Raw genomic sequence first — 24740 nt, forward strand, 5'->3', positions numbered from 1 at the left:
AGTCAATTACAGTGTTTTCCCATGAGAAACATGGGGATTTATATTTAATAAAGACACAACTCCCCAAAGCATTTAAAATGTAAAGCTAAAATCAATGAGGAGGAGAGTTGGATACAAATATTTTTACATTTTTGTGCATTTTTATGCTATCACTTTTTAGGGCCACTGACTGTGGCTCAATGTTCCTTATATTCTGTGTATTTTCCATGTATTTCCATTAAATAGTCCCAGGAGTTCTTTCAGCATTTTATGTGCAAAAATAAATCCGTGGCACTTACACAGTTATTATGAAAGAAACAGATGTGTATTTGTAAACATCTAATACTTGTGCACTGTTTGCAGAGAATATTCCTAGTCAAAATCATGACACTGTCAAGTGAAAGGATGCCATACCTCTTTTTTTTTTGAACTAACAAAGCAAATAGTTTACCCATATCCAAGATCATATCATATAGATATCTACATACATGCAATTTGAGTGTAAACTACCCAGCTCCCAACTCAAAAGCATATCAAGCTGAAAGGTTTCACCAGTGTCTTCTAGCAAGGATCCTGTAAACTTGGGAGGGACTGTGGGTTATGTCAGAAGGTTTCTGGATGCCAGCTATGTGGATGGGGGACCTCTCTGGAATGAGAGATGGGCTGCCAGCGTTTTCTCTGTCCCATCGCTAAAGGAAGATGAAAGAAGTATACTTTTTGTGATGCTGTTTTTGATGAAGTTGCTTAGAGCAGTCTTAATATGATTGCTGCTCCAAGTTACCTTAAATAAATCTCAGAGCACTGAGTACTATATGGATGTACCTTCTTTTCAGGGTCTTTAGTTTGTAACTAATAGAGGGAGACAACTAACATAAACAAAGGTCTCTAAAGAAATACTTTACCTGGTGCTTGATCCATTGGTATTCATTAGGTAATTAAATTTACCATCATTAGATCATATGCTATAATTCATTGTATCTAAGGGGATTATTGTGAGATGCACTATTATATTATGTACCCCTGAGAAAGAAAGACAGTGCTATTAATTACACTATGACTCATCGTTGATTGTAAGGCATGCTCTGATTTCAGAGATTTTAATGGAAAATGTACATCTTAGACTATGAAATGAAAGATTTTAGTATTTCTTTAATTCACTGGGTGATATGACACTAAAAACACTTTCTTCAGGTTTTATTCCTGACTGGTTTGTTAGAGTTAATTACTTCAATGTTTTTCTTATAAATTTCTTTGATCAGTTCATTTCAATTTTGGCTGCTTATTAATTAGCAATTCCTGTTTGATCAGAGTAGGGCTATCTTATTTGGGCTGACACAGAGCGCAGAATGAAATTCCACGCACAGTTGCACTCACTGATTCCTTTACATTCTTAGCGCATTTAGCTTCTTCTCCTCTGTATTCCTTGTGTGCATGCCCTTTATTAGGACACATTTCAAATCCTTTTTTTGGGAAGGGGTAGAGTATAAATTATGATTTTTTTAAAAAAGCATAATCTTTGGAAGGTTTAAGTGACGGTGTTTCATACCAGTAGCAGATTTCCCTAATAAAAATGGATGTTTAATTTCTCACTAGAAAATTGACTTTCCTGTTTTTATCTGCAGTGAAGATGTCAGATCAGCTAACATTATTGCTGAAGAAAATGATGTTGCATGCCTGGTTATAGATCGTGAGTGAGTATACCGATGTTGTCGGAGAATGCAGGCTACTGCCACCTTTGAAGACTTGGCCTTCTGTTACTACAAGGGCCCATCTGTCTTCCCTTTCATCAGCACTTGGAAACGCTGGCCAATCCTCAGCTGCGAGTACATTCGATTAAAATTCATGGGAAGGAACTGGGCCTTCTGATCTGAATCTGTCTGCGGCAGTGGCAGATGCTGGCAGGCTAAATATTTTGTGTGCAGAGTTTGTACATAAATATCAGCAATAGACTGGTTTAAATTCTGCATCTTACAGAGAAATGAGCTTATTAGTACTCTCATGGATTTTTCCCCATACAATGTAGTGAACAATTTCATAATTTATTGCTAAAATGCTCTAAGCCGTCAGAAACCTCTCTCTCTCAAAATATAAAACGTTCATTAGCTAGATGTATTCCCAGAGAAGTTTTAGTTTAATGCTTGTAGTGATTTGCAGAAGATGTGTGTCAATATTAATCTCTAAATGTCTGAGGTTATTTCTCAGAATATTTCATCTTGTGTCCTTAACTCACTTCAAATCAAATTTGAATCTGACCCCTTGGATCTCTCATTAATCAGTTGAATATTTATTGACTATCTAGATATAAAAAAGGAAATTCAAATATACCAAAACTAGGCCATTGTCTGACAAAAGCCATGTATAGTCAAAAGAAATAGGGTATACTCATATGAAATATTAACAAAAAATAGTAAAATGACAATAGGTATCACAAGAGTATGTAGATGATTGCTAATTGAATACAACATTTATTGAACATAGAATCATAGAGATTTAGAGCTGTAAAGAACTTTGGAATATTTTACAAAATCTTTTTATTATGGAAAATTTCAAACATATTAAAAAATAGGATGATATTATGGACCCCATCATGCAAGCTCAAGAATTATCAATTAAAGCCTTTTCTATACCACTTTGCCATCCTCTCCCTGCCTTCTACACACTATTTTCAAGCAAATTCCAAACATAAAATTATTTCATCTATGAATTTTACTAGCATCTCTAAAAGCTAAGTATTATTTATAATACATGACCACAATAACATAACATGCCTAAAAAGTTACCAATTCTTTCTTTCTTTATTATTTTTTAATTGAGGTATAATTGACACATAACATTATATTAGTGTCAGGTGTACAACATAATGATCCAATATACGGATACATTGCAAAATGGTCACTACAATAAGTCTAGTTAGCATCCATCACCACACATAGGACAATAATTCTTAGTATCACTTTGAGTTACTTTAATCTTTCCCTTACAGATAAAAAAAAGTAAGTCCAGGTCAGTTAAAGAATTGCCCCCGGGCTTCCCTGGTGGTGCAGTGGTTGAGAGTCCGCCTGCCGATGCAGGGGACACGGGTTCGTGCCCCGGTCCAGGAAGATCCCACATGCCGCGGAGCAGCTGGGCCCGTGAGCCATGGCCGCTGAGCCTGTGCGTCCGGAGCCGAGAGGCCATGACAGTGAGAGGCCCGCGTACCGCAAAAAAAAAAAAAAAAAAAAGAATTGCCCCAACAGTGTCATCTGTGATGGAACAGGGGCTTCTGCCCAGGTCTTCCAGTGCCTTTCAGCAGTCTTTCCACCATGCCATTTGGCTCCCATAGCATGTGTTCAGAAGGGAAGCAATCACAATACTGTGAAGTGGGAAAAGTTTTACTTTATTTTTTAAGTGTGGAAATGGGGCTTAAAATTCACAGGAGTTTTCTAGGCAAAGAGGAAATGTGGAAATCTCTCCAGGTGAAGTAAACCTTAAAAACAAAGGCATAGGGCTAGGAAGTGCAAATCATGTTCAGATGAAGGTAATCTTTGGTGGCAGCTCTCAAATGGAAAATATATTGATATGGTATTGCCCTGACAATGCACTGTTTTGTATATGAGTTCCTTAAAAATATATGCATGCACTAAATAGCATTAGCGGTGTGGTAAAATCTTACAAATTGCTCCAAAATGCAAGGACTAAAAACAGGATAGAAAGGAAGAACTCCTCCCCCTTTTCTTTATTATAATCACATAACCAAATATTTATACAATATCTCATGGATTCATAATCCATGTAAAGGATGCAATGGTTTTTATAGAGTTTATAAATTATTTGGAAGTTTATAATTTTAAAACGCTTAATTTACATGTGCATAGTTGAGATTCTTATAACATAGAGAGTACTGTCCTGTTAGACACAATGAGACATTAAAAGTTACATGAATTTATTCTGTGCATAAGAGAAACTGAATATCAGGTATGACTGGGTTGACCTACATCCTGGATTTCCTGGGACAGTTCTGGTTATTCCAACATGTTTATGATTGGCACTCCCCTTCACTCTGGAAAACATTCAGTTTGAATGATAAATTATATGATCATTGTAGCTATCACTTATAAAGCTAGATTAAGATCCCGTAATAATTCTCCCATAGTACCCTTACATCATTGTTCACACTTTACTTGATTGCTTTATTTAACATCTCTCTTCCCACTCTTCTGTTTCTTCATGAGGACAGAAACATTTACTTTGTTCGCTGCTGTTGCTGTGCCAGCATTTGACATAGTCCTTGGCATAACAGGAAGCGATCCAGATGCTGGCTTAATAAAGGACACCATCCTTGCAATGAAATATAGTGACTGAAAGCCTATGGCTCTTTATTTCTTCTTTCCTAATTCATCATTTTAAAAATGCATACTTGAATGTTACAGCTAGAATGTTGTAGCCGTTTAAACTTTAGTTTGTGGAGAATTTCTATAGACCTGTGACACCAGTGTCACATTTAAAAAATCAAATTTCTTTACAACAATACTTCAATTAGTTTCATAGCAAGCAAGATAATGGTGACATGTAGAATAAATAAAATCAGTGGGATAGGGAGGGTAGGAGGGAGACGCAAGAGGGAGGGGATATGGGGATATATGTATACCTATAGCTGATTCACTTTGTTATACAACAGAAACTAACACAACATTGTAAAGCAATTATACTCCAATAAAGATGTTAAAAAATAAAAACAAAAAAATAGAAGAGACCAAAAAAAAAAAAAAGCAAAGTACAAGAAGTATTTCCTTTCACTTGAAAATTGCAACCATTGGGAATTTGAAATTGCATGGCAATATTCTTTTGTTTCTCACTACTGTACAGTCAGCAAAGGACGGTCCACAGAGCAGGGCAGAAAAGAGTGCCTAGTAGATCTGAAGGGGGAAATGGAAAATACCCAGCACAGTGCATAAGGTATACTTAATAATGTAAGTGTAAGTTGGTGGTCAGTTAAATGTGGGTAGAGGTCTTCAGGGCTAGGCAGGCAGTAAGTGGCAACAGTACACTAATGAGGGGAATTCTGGCTTATTGGTTTCAGTTTTAGGTGTTTTGAGGTAAATTTTCATTCCTTTCATTTCTTTATGTCCAGGAGCTTAAGATTTACTGAGGTGATTAAAGCATGGTTTCTAGAAGGATACTGTTTTGTAGTAGGGAAGAGAACTACCCTGAAAATCACGAATCCAGGTAGATTGTCAAGTGTGGGGTGCGGGAAGCATTGGAAGGATAATCCAGAAAATAGGTTTGTTTGGTGAGGAAGGGGATTCTTTTTTTCTCATGGGCAGTGCCCTATGTAAGAATTCCAAGAGATAAGGGACCAGGGACAGGCAGATTAGATGGGACACGTAACCTGTGATCCGTGAGGGTGAGGGAGGTAACGGGAAGATGCTGGCTCAGCCTCAGACAGGGAACTACTAAGTTAAGGTAAACGATTTGGATTTAATTATGAAGGAATGTGAAATGAGTAGTATTATCTACGGACAAAGAAGAGATAAATTGTATCCTTGACTTTAAAAATAAATAGCTTAATTAATTTGGTTAAGCAAAGTTAGAAAAATCTGGAACCCATGTAACCTGTTGATTCAGTAAACAGATCATGTAGCCTATTTCCTTTTCACTGTCTTCTTAAAAAAAAAAAAAAAAAAGAACAATATTGGTAAACCTGAACCACAAGGGGGAAGATTACAGAAATGGTGTCTCTTCTCATTGATAGCCTCTTTGCCTTCAGAAACTCAAAGGATCAATTATATAGCTTCCAATAACTATTCTACATGTGACAGCAATTTTAATGTAACATAAATTATTGAAAAACAGTTTGCAAAGCTGTGAATAACCATACAAATAGTCTTTTATGAGCTTAAGAAGAATGGCAAGTTGCAATGGTAACTCTCAGCGCTGAGCTTTTTATTTTATCTTATTTTATTCATTTAGAACATTCAACCAAACAGTCGGGACTTTTGAAGAACTCCAAAAATATCTTGAAGGGTATGTGGCAAACCTGAATCGTGATGATGAAAAAAGACATGCGAAGTAAGTGGAGGAATATTTTCCTAAGCCGGATGTGGCAGTTGATAAAGAAGGGGACTGAAGGGTGTGGTTTGCTGTGGCGTAACTTTTAGTGTGTCGCCATTAGAAAATTTGGGGGAGTTCTTTTAAATTGTTCTTCCACAAAGAGGATACCATTTGCCTGGTATCCTCTACCAGGATAATAATAGTATGGCTATTATTTTAGTCAATAAATAGTTTCTTATTTTCAGTGATGGGTAGTAATGTTAGGAAGAAATTTCCTGATAGAAAACCTTGGGAAAGGGATTCTTTACATTGACTGGTGACTTAGTTCAAAAGGACATTAATTCAGAAAGGAAGGCTCTCTTGCCCATGGAAATCAAACAGGAATACCAAGGCATAGCGTAGCCCATTCATTCTGATTCCAGGTAAAGAGCTAGGGCTAGAGTCTGGGTTATTTCAAAATATAAGGGAGCTGTTGCCCATGGCGTTGTGTGTTGGGTTCTAAATGTAGTAATACTGATGAAAATGGTTTTTTGTTTAATAGAAACAATACTTTGTAAAATTAAAATTATTTGAAAATCCTTTGCTAAAACATTTTGTAGAATGAATACTTAAGCATATATTCACCAGATAGTACCATTACAATTGAAGAGTCAAGAGTTCTAGAAGACTGACCTTTGAGTTAAATTAGAGCATTCAGTCAGGACTGCATAAGTTTGTTTTTGTTTTTTTTTTCTTGCAGGGAGCATACTTGCAGTTTTTATGCCAAAGGCCTTTTGTAGTGAGAACAATTTATAAATACGTAACCCAGAACAGTAAACTCTAATTAAAAGAGAATTGAGTATTTCCAAGTAACAATACTTAGACATAAAATATGAACTGTATTTTTCATGTTTCACAAAGCAGTTATTCTGGTTTAGCCAGAGAAATCTTCAAGATCTGACAAAAATAGCAAAATATGGCAAAGATTCTCAGTGTGGAATCCTCCTGTATGTGCAACGAAGGAAGTGGCTCTCTTTTCTGCTTTTATTTCCTCTCACTGATTCTTTGTTTTTTAAACAGCTTTATTGAGATGTATTTCAAATACCACACAATTCACCTGTTTTTACCTCTCATTGATTCAGTTTGACTTTTGTCTGTTTTTTATTGTGTGTGAGTATATCTGTTTTTTATTTGTATAGTCTATTGTTTTTCTCCCCAGATGTAACTGAATCTGACCCTATAAGAGTTGAGATAAGCTCTATGGTAACTATGGGCAGTAATTACTGGCAGAAATAAGACTGTTGTAAGGGTGGAATTTATGTGTGCCGTGACCCCTGCTTGCCAAAGGGAGCGTATGTAAAGTTTCTCTTATCTCCTACAGGAGATCCATGTCTAGCTGGAAGCTGTCCAAAGCACTCTCTTTGGAGATGATTCAGCTGAAGGAGAAAGTGGCCAGATTTTCCTCATCATCCCCATTCCAGAACCTTGAGATTATCGCAACACTGGGCGTTGGTGGGTTCGGAAGAGTTGAGCTTGTAAGGGGTTTACGTTTCAAGCATCTGAGAGAAGCCTTTTGACTATTTTTTGTTTTGTATTCCAGTGTATGTCAGAGGAATATATGCATTGTTATTGCTATCTAAACATTGCTTTGAACAGAAATTGAGAAAGTACACTTTTCACTCTTTATGTTGTGTAATAGCAGGTCTGTGCTAGTAACTTATAATAATATAGCTGCAATTTCAAGCCTCTTACATCACATCCTTTTGTGATTTTTTTTTCTTGAGGGCAGTTAGTTATTGGAGAATGTACCAGTAACCATACCCAAAGGCTACAAAACATAAAATGTGTTTCCTAACAGCAAAATGTTAACTGTATGCTAAAGCAAAGAAGAATGTGTCCAGTGAAAGTGTCATAGAAATGAAATCTTTAATATCATAGCTCCATTTCTTAAACAACTCCCCTGCCATGTCTGTATTTGGCTTTCATTATTCTATTTTTGGGTTGCCAAATTTTCTATCAAAAAAAAAAAAAGCTGAATGCAAGGAGATGTTTGAAGAGCAGCCTTCTGTAGTGCTGGTCAGGACAGCTGGGAACTTATGGCCTGATTTCGGCTGCATCTTCCATATCACCACCTCTCTGAGCTTTATAATCAGCTTCCAAAGAGTAGCAGAGCGGTGCTGTCAGATCAAGTGCTCTGAGGAAATGGTAGAATGGAGATCTGTGACCTTACTGGGTAGAGATGGCTCTGAACCCTTGGCAATTACCAAGCCCTTCTTTGCCCAGCAGATTTGTAACAATTCACTGTACATTAACCTTGGGAACTATGCTGACACTTCCATCTGATGGGTGGCCTGGGTGTGAGCAGATCTGAAATGCTGCCAGGAGACTCTGGGTAGTAAACTTTACACCCAGTCAATTCTTGGGTAAGGGGGGAAGAAACGATTTCTTAATAGGCCAAAGAGTATTTGTAGTGTTTCTTCTGCCATATGGAGAGATAAGGGAGAGATCCATCTGCTGTATTTTTCATCAAGATCTTGGCAAAAGGATTGAATTAACAATGCTGAGGTTTCCTTTTTATATAGTTAGATAATAATAATTGAAACAATAATTCCACCATTGATTTAAAAGTCATAGGCAGCACTAATGGCAACTGTGAGCAAAATGTGGGGTGCAACCATTTCTGCACAGTTTCATTACTTGTCAAATATAGTCTGCTAATGGAGTTTTAAAAGTCTATCTGAATGCTTATTAAATTTTAAAAATTTCCTTTTAAGGGAAAGTCCTGTTTGTCCATCTAGAGCATGGTCTCCAACAGAGCTTTCTGCGCTGATGGAAATGTTCAGTATCTGTGTGTCCAGTAGGGTAGCCACTGGCTATATGTGGCTGGAGAGTTTTTGGATCACACAACTGAGGAACTGAATTTTTAATTTTAATCAATTTAAAATTAACTTTATGCGACTAGTGGCTATTATATTGGATCATGCAGATATGAATCTTGATTTAATATGTCTTGTTTTGAAACTCAAAGAAGTGACTATTAAGAAAAAACAGTTTTTGGCAATTCTGGCCAAAGTTTTTCATGTCACATACTCAAAACTGAAGAGATTTCTAAACATTCAATCTTCTAACTAGAGTATTTTTCTTGTTTCAATACAAGCATTCTAGAGCCATGTTCCAGATATGTGAACTCTTTTGGAAATTACAGTGAAAAGGAAGTGTGTACACCTGGATAAAATTCAGTTCCCGGAGGGATAAGTGGTTAAAAGCTTACATGCTATTTAAATGTGAAAGAATTCGAACTCTCATTAGTTAACATGTTTTACGTAGATATTGCAAATCTTTCCTAGTAAGTTCATTTTGAGGGCTTGTTCTCTTCTTCCCTAGGTTAAGGTAAAAAATGAGAATGTTGCTTTTGCAATGAAGTGTATAAGGAAAAAGCACATAGTGGACACGAAACAGCAGGAGCATGTCTACGCAGAAAAGAGGATCCTGGAAGAGCTGTGCTCCCCCTTCATCGTGAAGTAAGCGAGCATCTCGCTCCCAGAACTTAGCATCTTAGGCTCTCCTTTTGAGTGTTTCCATGCAAGAGGACAGAGGAGGAAGAGAAGGCCTCCCTCTGAATTCTCCAGCCCAGTCACAGCGATGATACATAAAATGTTAGAAGTTTGAGATCTGAAGTCAAGAGTCCAGATTTTTTTATTCTTGGATAAATCTCAGGAAAGCGTGTGGGGTATATGTGTGTGTTTGTATGTGTGTGTGTGAATATAAAATTATTGTGGCAATAATTTGAACTGCTTATTTAACTCAGACCCAATGCAGAATTTGGGAAGCAAGAATTCATTCAGAACCCTTCAGGGGACGTGCTGCTGTTGAATTTCGACAAGAAGTGGCATCTGGACGTATTTAGGTTGTTGAGGAGCTGGTCCTAACAGTGCCTAGGTGCCAGAAGATCCACCGCCTTTACAGTTACTGCTTTCTTTAGCTATCGCCAGAGTTTGCAAGAGAAATGTATTATTCTAGGCCATGGCTCTCTTGTGAATTCATGGGTTAGTGGTGTAGGCCAGTTAAGGCATATTTTTTCCTACCTGTCTTAATGCTCCTGGAGTGTAGCTTTAGAGATCTCTGGGTGATGTAAAGTGCCTCTATAATGAGTAGCATCTATGCTTTTTTTTTTTTTTTTTTTTTTGGTACACGGGCCTCTCACTGTTGTGGCCTCTGCCGTTGCGGAGCAGAGGCTCCGGACTCGCAGGCTCAGCGGCCATGGCTGACGGGCCCAGCCGCTCCGCGGCGTGTGGGATCTTCCCGGACCGGGGCACGAACCCGTGTCCCCTGCATCGGCAGGCGGACTCTCAACCACTGCGCCACCAGGGAAGCCCCCAAAGTATTATTGATGATGCTCTTAAGCAACTTGGAAGACGTTTTAAAACTGGGTTTCTAATAATAACTGTGCTTTTCTTTATCTTCACAGATTATATCGCACTTTCAAGGATAATAAGTATGTATACATGCTTCTGGAGGCCTGCTTAGGTGGGGAGCTATGGAGTATATTAAGAGACAGGTAATGAAAAAGAATAATAAACAATAACTTTTGTCTCCTCCTGTGTCATCTAAAAAATGCTATGTTCATGATCATTTAAAGAGGCATGAAGAAAATTATTAAGAAATGAGTCTAAGAACGTATTATCACTTGATAAAAAAGTAGTAATAGTGATATTTTCTTAGCTAACATTATAATCATGTAATAGGCACCCTGTAAAGCAGTTATTGTCATTCTCATATTAGGGATTAAAGAAGCCCAGGCTTAGAGTGTGAACCATCCATGTCACATGGTTAGTATGAGGCAGAGTAAGTATAAACCCAGATGTTACTGATTCCGAATCTTGAGAAGAGAGATGATGAAAGGGGTGGAGAGTGGGGAAGCCCGGACTGAAAGGCAGAGTGAAATGTCTGCAAAGATTCAGTTTTACAAAAGGGGTGATTTCCAGACAATCAAAACCACAGGTATTTACTAAGCTCCACCTATGTATAAGGCTCCTTAGGAGACAGTGTGGGAGTTTTCTAAACAAAGTAAACTGTTCTAACCCCTCAAAGTATAACGTTTTCCTCCAATGAGTTTAGATTTTGTTTTGGGAGATAATGTAATGTGCAATTCTAAAACATTTCATTATTTAACGTGAAAACTAAATATGACAAAGAAGTTGGCAGTTTGTAACGAAATGTCCAATGAGTGTTGTGGATAGTGAGCTTGGAGAAGAGGAAAGATAGAAAAATGTGATGGTCAAGGAAGGACTCGAGCTAAACTCTAAAGACAAAATTTGGAAAGTCAGAGAGGAAGGTAAACCGCAGGAACATTAGGATAGGATTAAGTGTCTTAACTTGCTGAGTAAGAGCAGAATTTGAATAGAGGACAAGGGCAGCAGAAAAGGAGGTGGGAAGGTGGCTTTGCATTAGGCTGTGGAGGTTAATGCCAGGCCAAACATTTAGACAGCATTCCCTGGCTTAGTGATTCTCAGCCCTGGCTTCACGTCACAGTCTCATGGGTAGCTTTAACAAAGTAAAAATGCTGGGCCCTAATGCCAAAGGCTTTGATTTGGTTCAGTTGCAAAGGGTCCAGAAAATGACTTTTAACTGCCTTTCAGGCAATTCTAATGTTCATTCATGGTCAAGAATCACCGACCTAGGTAATAAGAGACTTTTGAGCATCTGAGTAGAGATTCATGTGTTGTACTGGGAACATATTGTTGGATGGATCTGAATGCGGGAAACCTGGAAGGGTTGAGGAAACTTGCATGATACCTGCAGAAGCATTTGCGTCTTCCATCTTTGCTTCCATAGGCAAATCGTTTTAGAAAATATAAATCTATTTAGAGGTGGGAGTTCCTACTCTAGTGTTAGGCACTTTACCTGATCCATAAAACAGCCTTGTTAAGTCAGTAGTAAACCCATTTTACAGATACGGATCTGAGGCTCAGAACAGCAGAACAACTTGCCTAAGGATGCAGTTAGTGGAAGAAGAAGGAGTCAAAACCAGTTTCTCTTGTTCCAAAGCCACAGCCTTCTATTATACCATGCAGCAAATCACCACCACATTTCAATAATTCAATATGTAAACCTACACACAGTGCTGACACAGGGCAACTCTCATATCATCAAGGTGCACTAAATAGGAAAGAGTTATGACCCCGTTTCTACATAGGTTATTGTTACAAGCTATACAAACAGGAAATGAAAATGGTCACTTGAGTCGTTTTTAGTCAAGCAATCAAATGGAGAAGTCTGGTTCAAGCGCTCCATTGAAATAGTTGCATTTTCCCCAGAGTTTGCCAGAGATGTCTTTGAAAAGTTTTATTTTCTTGTCTTTCCATTTTATATGTTCATATATGATTGCCAGAAACAATTGTTTGGATGTAGACACTTTAATTTTAGTGAAGTGGTTCTTGTTTGCATCAAGTATCCCCCTAAATTTCTTTATAATCAGTGGTCTAATTCATTGGCAGCATGAAGTATTTTTTAGTGCTAATGCCATACAAAACGTTTATATTGCATAAATTTACTGTATAATAATTGACACCTAGAATCTAGAACAAGGATGTGTGTCTAGAGTATTAAGAGGGAAAATGATTTCATTGCAGAGGCAGCTTTGATGAACCCACCTCCAAGTTCTGCGTTGCTTGTGTGACAGAAGCATTTGATTACCTGCATCGACTAGGTATTATCTACAGAGACCTGAAACCAGAAAACTTAATTCTAGATGCTGAGGGCTATCTTAAATTGGTAAGACAAATTCTGCAACTTACAGTATCGTATGAGATATTTCTAAACACAAAGCTGTGTTACAGTTGCAATTCTCTTTTAATTTTGGTACATTTGTTATTGTCATTCTGGGGGATATGGCCTTTGAAATCAGCACACTTAACACAGGGAGCTGTGCTACAAGTACATTCTTTTTGGCCTAGGCATTGAAGGTTTCACCCATATTTGTGACTCCTACTAAGGATTCAAATAATAGAAAGCCTTTAAAATTGGATTTTGTTAGCATTTTTATATAATTTCAGGTAGGTTTTAATAAATTCCTGCTACATATAGGGATTAGCTATGAGGAATAAGGAAAGAAGATAGTATAGTTTCTGTCCCAAGACAGCCACTGTCTGTAGAGGGGGAAAAGATACACATATGAATGTTGGTAGTTTAAAAAAATATTTGTGAGTGATTCTAAGGTACAACCAGGGTTGAGAATCAGAACACAAGACTGTAGTTTCCTTGAGGACAGAGACTTTCCTTGCCATGCATCTTTGTAATGGATAGCATGCCTAAGATGAATCCCCTTGCATGTCGCACAACAGAAAAAAATACTACCAGTCATGTAAACTGCTTCTGGTGCAAAACTGTAAGAGAAATGGGCAGTCATAATAGTAGAAAGCAGGCATTTTGGATCTCAGGAGGGAACGTCATCAGGATGAATTTTCCCTGAGTCCCTTTTGTCAGGAGCTCAAGGACATTAAACCATCTCTGAACTTAACATTTACAAAGGTATTAGAAGTTTCTAATAACAGAACTTTTTTATATGGAAATAATAATAGCTACCATTTAAAGTGTAAAGCTGTGCTAAATAAACATTTTGCAGTTAATATATTTAACAATTGATGAGATGTGTTTTATCATCCACATGTTATAGTGTTCAATTTAACCTTAGGAATTAAATTCATGATGTGTAATTGCTAGATGATTTCTCTCCATAGTGAAGGAATAAAGTAAGTCCTTTCATGTGAAATCTGGCTGACTTCCAGGAAACATTTTGATGCATTCAAGCTTTATTTTATCCATGAAAGACAGCTTTGGGAACTGGTGAGGTACTAACACAAGGCCTTAATCCCTTGTCTCCTTCACAATTCCTTCATTGGGTATGCCTCTTACAGCTCTTTAGAAAAACCTTTTGGAATATTCTAGAAGTAAAGCCATCATGAAGGATGTAGATTATCCATTAAATTCATTCTTTTTTTCTATTCAATTATTTTTTTTATTGGAGTATAGTTACTTTACAATGGTGTGTTAGTTTCTGCTGTACAATGAAGTGAATCAGCTATACGTATACATATATCCCCTCCCTCTTGGACCTCCCTCCCACCCCACACCCATCCCACCCATCTAGGTCATCACAGAGCACTGAGCTGAGCTCCCTGTGCTATACAGCAGGTTCCCACTAGCTATCTGTTTTACATATGGTAGTATATACGTGTCAATGCTGATCTCCCAATTCGTCCCACCCTCCCCTTCCCCACTGTATCCACATGTCTGTTCTCTACTTCTGCATCTCTGTTCCTGCCCTGCAAATAAGTTCATCTGTACCATTTGTCTAGATTCCACATATATGCATTAAAGTATGATATTTGTTTTCTTCTTTTCATACCTATTTTTAAGAAATCAGGTAGTATATTCAGTATTTATAGGCATAGACGTCCATAACCATCTCTTTTGTTAGCCATTGTTATCCATCAGCTAACTCATTTGACAACCAGCTAAATGAAGAGTAATAACTAAAGCCTTTAGAAATTAAAAAGTAAATGTTGAGTATTTCCATTTCTAGCTATATTTCAAACCAGATATATTGAAATTCTCTTATACAAAATGTCTCAAGTACTGGAGGAAACATGAAAAGCAGTATTATATGCCTGGCTGACTTTATAAGACAGCACTGGGAGTTCCCTGAGGCCGAGAACCAAACTTGGGCAGTAGTGAAGGGTGGAACTCAAACATTGAAGCTGCTGTCTTGTGGGCACCCAGCAATCCTAGGTGGCCTAGAGGTTTTATTTTAATTGCTGTACCTTCTGGGAACAGGAGACCAAGTTTTGGACCTGGGCAGTGTGGAAAGTTGAATCAGAGAACATTGTCAAGAGCCAGGAATCATACAGATTATACTTTCAGAGAAAAAGAAAACAGGGGAAAAATCTAATGTCTAAAGGCAGAGTACATGCAAGAAAACATGCTTTTCTCATTATTGGGCTCTTGGTAGAGGAACAAAAGAGTCTAAGAATACTTGGCCACAGGCTGGTCTTCATGGGGTTTTGGATGCCGAGTCTTCAAGGATGGAGAACCCCAAGAAAAAATTTAAATGAAAATGGATCCATGTTGGTAGTATGCCCAAGTTTCCACGAATCAATGTATATTCTCTCTGGAAGAATGTTCTCTCAACTTAGGATACAGAGAACTCCCAGAGATAAACTTCCAGGGAATATAAGCTCACATTAAAAAATAATGTTATATGCATGAGGAAAAAAGGTGCCAGGAACATTATTTGGCAGGCACATAAAAGTCTCACATATTGCAGTAATCAGATACAAAATATAAAATAAATACATCTAAGATTTTTAAAAGTAAGAGAGGGACTAACAAATGAGTAAGGAACAGAGAATCTCAAAAAGGATCTAACATGTTTAGAAAAAAAATAACAAATAAAACTTCTATTAAGAAATTAAGAATATAATAATTGAAATTAAATATTCAATGGAAGTTTTCATTAATGGTGGAGTAGCTTGCATTGGACTAATCTCCTTGCTCAGGTTAATTATAATATATGTATAAAAATGTGTGAAAGCATTGGAGAACAACAAGAAATAGACATTCAAACCTTGAAAATAGGGAACCACACTGGGTGAAATCCATATTAATACAGCTGTTCATTTCAAAGCACTCTTTATTGTATAAGGTATGAAGAATAAACTTTAGTTAACATCATACCTGACAGTGAAATATTGACTATTTTCCATTTAGATTATGAACAAGATTATTTTCTTTCACTATGTTTTTTCAAAATCGTAACAGAGGTCTTAGCAAAAGAAATAGAACACAAAAAAGCAATGAAAGGCCAAAGATTAGAAAGGAAGAAGTTACCTGTCTTTATCTGCAGACAACATGATTGTTTATGTAGAAAAGAATGAAGAATCTACCAACAAGTTCTGGACAGAATAAGTAAATTAAGCACAATTACAGGTACAAAGTCAATATACAAATAAAAATTTAATTTTTATATACTAGCAGTAAATATTTATAAATGAAATTAAAATGCCATTTGTAATATCAAAACATAAAATAAATGTGTAAAAATGTGTAAGACCTCTACATTGAAAACTACAAAGTTTTATTGACAGAAAAATGACTAAATGGTAAAATACACTATGTTCATAAATCATATAACTCAGTATTTCATAAGATGTTCAGTCTTGTCCAGTTGATCTACAGATTTAAGGCCAATGCAATAAAAATTGGAGCAGCCATTTTTAGAAACTGAGATGTTTATTCTAAAATTTACACAGAAATGCAGTTTAGAAGAGTCAATAACCACTTTGAAAAAAGAAGAACAAAATTGAGGAATTTATAATATGTGATGTCAGACTCACTATAAAGCTATAGTAATCAAGGCAGTGTGTTAATGGTGTAAGGACAAATTACTTAATCTAACAGAATAAAGTCCAGAAATAGACATACACAGTCAACTGATTTTTTAGAAAAAATGGAAGGGCTAGTCTTCTCAACAGATATTGCTGAAACAATTGGATATATATGGTCAAAAAAAGGAACATGACTCCCACCACACACCATATAAAAAAATTAATTCAAGATGGATCATGGACCTATAAAGCACCCAGAAGTAAGCATAGAGTAATATCTTCACAACATGGGCTAGGCAGAGATTTCTTAGAACACTAGTAGTAAGCTTGAAAAGTTCAGGCTACTATAACAAAAATACTATAGACTAGGTGGCTTAAACAACAATTTATTTAGTTCTAGAAGCTGGAAAGTTCAAGGTCAAGGTGCTGGCTGATCTGGTGTCTGGTCAGGGCCAACTTCCTGGCTTATAGAGAGCTGTCTCCTCTTTTCTTCACATGGGAGAGAGACACAGAGAGAGGGCTCTCTACTATCTCTTCTTATAAGGGTACTAATTCCATCATGGGGGTTTCACCCTCATGACCTAATTATCTCCCAAAGGCTTTACCTCCAAATTCCATCACACTGGGGATTAGGGTTTCAACATATAAATTTGGGGAGGGGAGATACAAACATGCAGTCCACAATAATTGGACTTCATCAAAATTAAAACATTCTCATCATCAGAATATACTGTTAAGAAAATGAATAGCCATGCCATAAACTAGTAGAAAATATTTGCAATATATCATTACATGACAAAGGACTTGTGTCCAGAAATATATAAAGAACTCAGTAAGAAAAGACAAACAACCCAGTTTTTAAAAATGATCAAAGATCTTGAAAAATCACTTTACAAGAGAAGACATAGGCATGATCAATAGACAATATCAATAGTCATTAGGAAACACAAATAAAAACCACAAAGATGTGACATTTCACATCCACTAGAGTGGCTATAATTTAAAAGATTGATAATACCAAGTGTAGATGAGGAAACTTGCCTAAATTTCAAGTGGGAAAGCAAAATTATAAACTGTTTGAAGAATAATTTGTCAGTTTCTCATAGAGTCAAACATACCCCTATTCTACAACAAGAAATTCCACTCCTTAGTAGAAATTCCACTCCTTGTTATTTATCCAGGAAAATTGAAATCGTGTTTTCAAAATTCTTGGACAAGAATCTTCATAACAACTTTTTCCTGAAAGCCCCCATATCAGAAGGAGCCCAAATACCCATCATCAATTCAATGTATAAACATATAGTAGTATATTCATCAATGGAACTCTCCTTAACAGTATAAAGCAATGAATTACTACAGGCAACAACATGAATGAAGTTTAAAAATTGTGGAGCAAAAGGAAGGCAGACACAGAAGACTATCCCTCTTTATGATTACATCTGTTGTAGAATAGATGGTAGAAATTAATGCAACGGTTGCCTCTGGGAGGAGCATTTAACTGGAAAGGGGCATGAGGGAACTTTCTGAGATAATGCAAGTGTCTGTCTCTTGACTATATATGGTGGTTGTGGTTACATGAGTATAATCTGCATCAAAATTCAATGAACTGTACACCAAAAATCTGTGCATTGTATTGCTTATAAATTATACATCAATTTGAAAAATGTAATGGAAAGGTTAAATAATGGATGATTCACAAGTGAACAGAAAAATCAGTGAATTGAAAGATAAACTAATTTACACAGAATGAAGCATAGAGACACAAAAAGACAGAAAATAAAAGAAATTAGGAAACTTGGGGAATAGAGTGAGAAATTCTTAAAATGTTCAATTGGAGTCCAAGATAAAAATATAGAGAATGAGAGAAAAGTATTTAAAGAAATAATGGCTGAGAATTTTCCAGAAGTTATAGAAAATACCAATCATCAGGTAAAGGAACCCCAACAAATCCCAACTGAGACAAATTGTATTTATTGTAGCTTCTGTCTTTGTGTAACAAATCACTCCAAAATTTAATGGCTTAAAATAACAAGGATCGTGGACGATCTCTCACAGTTTCTGTGGGTCAGAGGTTTGGGAGTAGTTCGATTGGTTGGTTCTGACTCAGGGTCTCTCAGGAAGTTCTGTCAAGTGTTGGCTAGGGCTGCAGATCCACATTCAAGGTGACTCACCCCTCTGGCTGGCAAACTGATGCTGGCTGTTAGTTGGTGGTCTTAATGCTTTTCCATATGAGTCTCTTTCCGGGTTGAACGTCCTCATGGCGTGGCGGCTTGGCTTCCCTCAGAATGAGTCATTCAAGAGACCGAGGAATATCTACACTGCCTTCTAAGACTTACTCTCAGTCCCACACTGGTGCTTCCACTGTGCTCTGTCGGCCACACGGGGCCAGCCCTGATTTGAGAGAGGACACCTCTGAATACCAGGACAAGGGGATCATTTAGGCTCTCTTGCATGTTGGCTATTGTAGTGGTAAAAGTGCAGAACAAAAGCAAAGTCTTAAAAGCTACCAAAGAGAAAGGACAGTTTACATATAAAGGAGTAAAAATTAGGCTTTCAGTTGACATCTCAACGGCAACCATAGAAACAAGAATGCAGTGGAATAATAGCTTTAAAATTCCAAGAGAAAACAAATTTGAATTATAAATTCAGAGAAATTATCTTTCAAGAAGGGTGAAATAAAGACATTTTTAAACAAAGATAAAGAGTGTTAACCACCTACAAAAGGATGTGCTTAAGGGAGATGAAAAATCCCTGATGAAGGGTTTAAGATGCAACAGGGAGTGGTGACTATAGAAAAATGGTAAACATGTGGTTAAATCTTTCAAAATTATGGTATAAAGTAATAATTCTCACTCTACTGTGTAGTATTAAAAGTGAGAAAATGCTAAATAACTGAACAACAGCAGCAGGTAAACTGAGAGTAGGTGTAATTGGAATAAAAGTGGGAGAAGATGTCAATCATTTTAAAAGAAGGAAGCAAAGGAGAACAGGAAACCTAGAAAAAAAATCAAAGAGAAAACACAAATTGAAAGTAGAAAGAAATTTAACATATGTAAACAGACTTAACTCTTCAGATAAAAGCCAAACACTGTCAAATAGATTTCAAAAATAAAAATGATGTTTACAAGAGACAGACCTAAAACATGAGGATGCAGAAAGGTTGAAATTAAAAGGATAGAAAAGAATGTGTCTGGGAAATATTCAGCAAATTGAAATGCAGGTTTCATTATGTTGGTATCAGGGAAGAAGTATTACTAAGGATAGAGAGGGTTACCATATGACGATGGAAGGTTCATTTTACCAAGATAATGTAACAATCCTGATCTTTTATTTACCTACCAAAATGCTTCAAAAATAAGAAGCAGAATTTGACAGACTAGTAAGGAGAAATGGACAACTGTTGGAAATTTTAATACTCCTCTTGCAGAAATTGATAGAACATTCTGACCAAAGTTCACTAAAACTTTAGAAGATGTGTACAACACAATTTATAAACTTGATATAATTGGCATGTAGGATATTCCCAATGTTTAGAGAATGCACATGAACAAAATTTGATCATATACTAGGTCATTAAGCAAGTTTCAGCAAATATAAAAAAAATAGGAATTGGGCTGGCAGCTGGCAGCCTAACAGTGCTGCTGCCTTTGAAGGTTCCTGAGGGGGTCCCAGTAGAAGTGAGGGCAGTGAGGATGCCTGGTCCAGCACATCAGGAATGCACGTCTGGGTGACGGACACTGGGCAGTCCAGACTTGGACATGAATGTCCTTGAGGATGAAAGACTCCTTGAAAGGATGACCTTGGTCTCATTCTTCAAATTTTCATAAGTGGTGTTTTCATCTTCCTTTATCATTTCTTGGCAATATCAGTGAGAGATCAGATATCTAAAGACAACCATAAGGAAAGGCTTTTTTCCCCTCAGCAAAGAATAACCAGCAAAAGCCTGGAAAAAAGACTTAAGTAGGAGAAAGGTCTGCGTTTTGAAAGTGTCTCTCTAGAGGCTATAGAGGTTTGCTCTTTAGTGATCATTACAGAAGATGTGTTTGTAGTGAGGGATGACGACTTGATTCTACTCTTCTTCCCCAATTTATGATCGAGAGTGCAGACTGGTTCAGTCCCACATGGAGCCCACCTGGTCTAAGCCGTCTCCATCAGGAAACATATTAGGTGGAGACGAAGCATTAGCAGATACTACTAAAGGACAATGGATATTCTCACATTACCATCTCTCTTCTGCCCATCCAATAATTGCCTAATTTTTTCTTCACTTTCAAGGCCAGGGGGAGCTGATGAAGGCAGTCATGGTTATGAGTCCTCCTTCTGGTTATAATGAATGAATCTGGGGTGATATTAAGATGTAGGACAGTACTTAAAGAGTTAAAAACTGACCTTGTTCTCAACCCAAGCAGAATTTATATAGTAACAACCCTTCTTGGGGTTGCACAGGAGAAAACTTGGTTGTAATCCAGTAAATCTCAGCTGTCACTCATCAATAAATGTTCTATATGACTGTGCTATTAATTCATGTGAGCAATACACCTCATGTGATAACAGAACACCTCAATCTTACATGGAGTATTGTTTAAGAAAATACATTAAATGTTGATATTATTGCCTGCTTCTTTATGATCTCTGTGCCCGTCTGTGCTGATAGCCCCATAATGGCAGCAACTGTGCTATGGTATTTACTGCTGGACGTTAACACACTGCTTAGCACAGAAGAATGAATGAAAGGTCAATGAGGGGACTTCCCTGGTGGTCCAGTGGATAAAACTTTGTGCCCCCAATGCAGGGGGTACGGGTTCAATCCTTGGTCGGGGAACTAAGATCCCGTATGCTACACAGCACAGCCAAAAAATAAATAAATAAAAAATATAAAATGACTGAGTAAACAATTTGTTAAAAAAGAAAAAAGTCATTGAGGTCACTTCCTCTTCACTCCCAAAATATTTAGGAACATAAAGGTTTTGTTCAGTGACATCAAATTATGTAAGGTAGAAATCCATAACAAAATTTAAAAAACAGGACTCCAATAAAGATGTTAAAAAAAAGAACTGTACGGCTGACTTAAAAATTGCTTCAAAATTTAAAAGGCTAGATCTCTTGTTAAGTGTTCTTACCATAATAAAAATTTAAAGTAAAAAAAATAAATAAATAAAAATAAATAAAAAATGAAGAAATCACTAAAAATGTTTGAATTCATCTCATTGGAATTTAAAGGATATTTCAAAATAACTCAAAGGATCAATGAAGAAGAAATTTTAATGAATATTATAAAACAGAATTGCATAGTAGAAAACACTACATATCAACACATGTGGGTTGCAACTAAAATGACAGTGAGAATAATGTTTATAGCTTTTAATGTTTCAACTAGGAAATAAAGAAGGCTAAAAATTATAAGTATTCAACTTAAGAATATGGAAAAGGGGGAAAAAACAAAGAAAAGAGAAGGAAAAAACAAAGTTAAGAACATGAATTTATAAAATATAAAAGGATATGAAGTCAGGATGTTTTGAAAAACTAATGAAACTAACAAACTGTGAAAATACTGATCAAAAGAAAAAGAGAAGCGGTACAGATAAATGCTATAATGAGTGAACACAACTACAGTTATAGTAGAGAGTTACATGATTAGAAAGTATTTGGGCAACTCTACTACTACATATAATATAGTATATAGTATATTATATATATAAATGGTTGGGCTTGGGTGAGAGCTCTCTTCCTGGTTTGCAGGAGGTTCAGTATTTTATAGGAGGCTCTACCCAATGCAGAAAGATACAGGTAAAATTAAAAGAAAGATTGGAACATAAACAACAAAACCTATTTTCCCATGTGATACGATTAACTCTATACAAATCCAGAATGTAACAGCAAATTATTAGAATTTACTAGAGAGTTCAGTATGGTTGCTGGATGATAAGGTTAAATACCAGAAACATAACTGATAAATAGGAATACAACTGCCATTTACAAAAAGCATAAATATATAATCTATATATTTATATAATATAAATATAATCTATCTAGGAATAAATCTGACAAAAATATGTGAAAGCTTTACTGAGAAACATACAAATTTATAGAAAGATATTAGAAAGACCTAAATTAGTAGGTTCATTCTCATTTCTTTTGGGCACAGAGCCAGAAAACTTATCCCAGCCTTCTTTGTGGCTAGTTGTGACCATGTGACACAGTTCTAGCTCGTGAAATGTGAGGTGACACGCTTTGCACCGCTGTCAGACCTGGTCTGATGGTGATCTGTGCAGCTAATTTCTATGCCGTCTTTCTGGCTTGTGGCCGATGAACACAGCCGATTTGAAGTTGGCAGAACCCTAAGATGGAAGGATCCCGCGTCCCTGAACCACTACTTGGAGGAGATTTCCCTGCTGCTCAGGAAAACCCATTATGTGAGGAAGAAGTAAATTAATGGAGAGTGTAAGCTTCTGTACTTTCTTGGATATCTTTGTTGCAGTAGCTAGCATTACTCTAATTAACTCAGAAAAATGTATTAGGTTTAAAAATAGAAAGACTCAACATCCTAAAGGTATCGATACTTTGCAAAATGATCTGCAGATTTGATCCATTTCCAGTGGAATTCCAGCAGAGCTTTCCATGAAGCTTGGCAAGCTGATTCTAAAGTTCATACAGACTGATCAAAGGCCAAGAATAGCCAAGACATTTCTGAGGGCAAACAAGAACATGGGAGGGAACTCTCTCAGATATCAGAACTAATTATAATGCTGTAGCTCAAAATAATTGCTAATGGGAGGTTGCAAGTTAAAACCACAGTGATTTAATACTTACAGATGGCAAAAAATAAAAGTTGATGTCACTAAAGGATGGTGAGGATGTAGAACAATAGGAACTCTTTACCACTGCTGTTGGTAAAGGGGTAGGTAATATAGGACCTAAGGAAAATAATTTGACAATAAACAGTGAGGTTGAACATACCATGTCTTTGACCCAGAAATTCTACCTTCTTACACATGTCCAGTAGGCAAGATGGGAAATGATGTTAATAGAAGCTTTTTGTGTGATAACACGCTATTGGATATAAGACAAATTTCCATCAACGGCGTAAAGGACAAAAACTTTACACCATTTACAGCATGTTCTTTCAGTGGTGTATGATACAGCAATGTAAGTGTACTGCAAAATGGATTAAATTCAAAAATATGATTTTAAGTGAAAAAAGGCAGTTTGCCCAAGAATAGATAAGATTTATCTAAAAATTTTAAAAATGAGAACTATATATCATATAAGGATATTAGATATGCGGGAAAATTAGAAATGAAGGCAAGCAAATGATAAACACAAAAAGTCAGGGTAATGGTGACCTCTTGGCAAGGGGTAGAAGGACAGTGTGGAAGGAGCACAGAGGGCTTCTGCATTGGTTCTGTTCTAATTATTAAACTGGTGGTGGATACTGGGGTGTTTTTATTCTCATACTTTATAACTTGAATGTATGTCACATTATTTTACATGTGTCAAGTATTTCTTAACTTGAAAAATAAAAGTAATCATTGACTCTAACTATATTCTTTTTGACAGACCGTTATTAGCTGTACTTATTAAGTGACAATTAAACTTTTCCCACTAACATGCTTTTTATGTTGCCTTTTCCCTTAAAAATCTACTTACTAATGAATTTACCTGTAATGTGAAGGTTCCTTTGGAACCTGGTTTCAGTCTCATCTTAAGTCTCCATGACCTTGCTAGACTTTAATTTTGTCATCTTCAACATTGAGATATAGTCCCTAACTCATAAAGTTGTTGTGAACATTATACATGTACATCTTATTGAAACGGATGTTAACAGTTATGTCTTCATTCAGATTCTTTCATCAAACACATGTTGACCATCTGCTGTGCTACAGATGCTGTAGGGGGTACAAAATGAATAGGATGTAATACCTCTCCTCCAGGAGCTAGATTTATTCACACACAACTAGACAGTGCTACCGTAGGGGAGGTCATTGTGGAATAGAAACTGTTAAAGAACCTCAAAGAGAAAGGAATTGGTTCTGTAAATTCAAGGGAGGCTTCAAGGAGGCGGCGGCCTGTGAGTTGAGCCCCCAGTGATCTGATTTTTTTTGTTTGCTCTCGTGTATGCAAAGCTCCCCATCATCATTCCCACTTTCCACTAAACACTCTAAGTATTTCAGGTGAGTCACCACAGTCACCTAAAGAATGGGGTGTGGCTGTGAAGGCCTCGTCTGTACCATACCTTTGCCTGTCTCACTTGCTCTTGCCTCCAGTGGAAGCCATCCACAGTTGTCCGTTTTAGTAGATGGACCTTAGTATCACAGGGACATGAAATCCTCCTTAGTTGTTGGTGGATAGGATAAATAGATTCCACTT

General features: G+C 36.7%; 1 protein-coding gene across 1 annotated transcript in view; it reads left to right on the forward strand.

Annotated features, from left to right (window-relative positions):
- The window catches only part of PRKG2 (protein kinase cGMP-dependent 2), a 93501-nt gene that overhangs the window by 50988 nt on the left and 17773 nt on the right, over nt 1–24740 (forward strand). The window contains exons 9-14 of the mRNA XM_060011678.1: nt 1602–1670; nt 5929–6027; nt 7370–7523; nt 9373–9509; nt 10457–10546; nt 12621–12762. Of these exons, the coding sequence (XP_059867661.1) occupies nt 1602–1670; nt 5929–6027; nt 7370–7523; nt 9373–9509; nt 10457–10546; nt 12621–12762 (691 nt within the window). The remainder of the gene's footprint in view (nt 1–1601; nt 1671–5928; nt 6028–7369; nt 7524–9372; nt 9510–10456; nt 10547–12620; nt 12763–24740) is intronic.

Source organism: Delphinus delphis, chromosome 5, assembly GCF_949987515.2.
Source record: "Delphinus delphis chromosome 5, mDelDel1.2, whole genome shotgun sequence".
NCBI classification, from domain to species: Eukaryota; Metazoa; Chordata; class Mammalia; order Artiodactyla; family Delphinidae; genus Delphinus; species Delphinus delphis.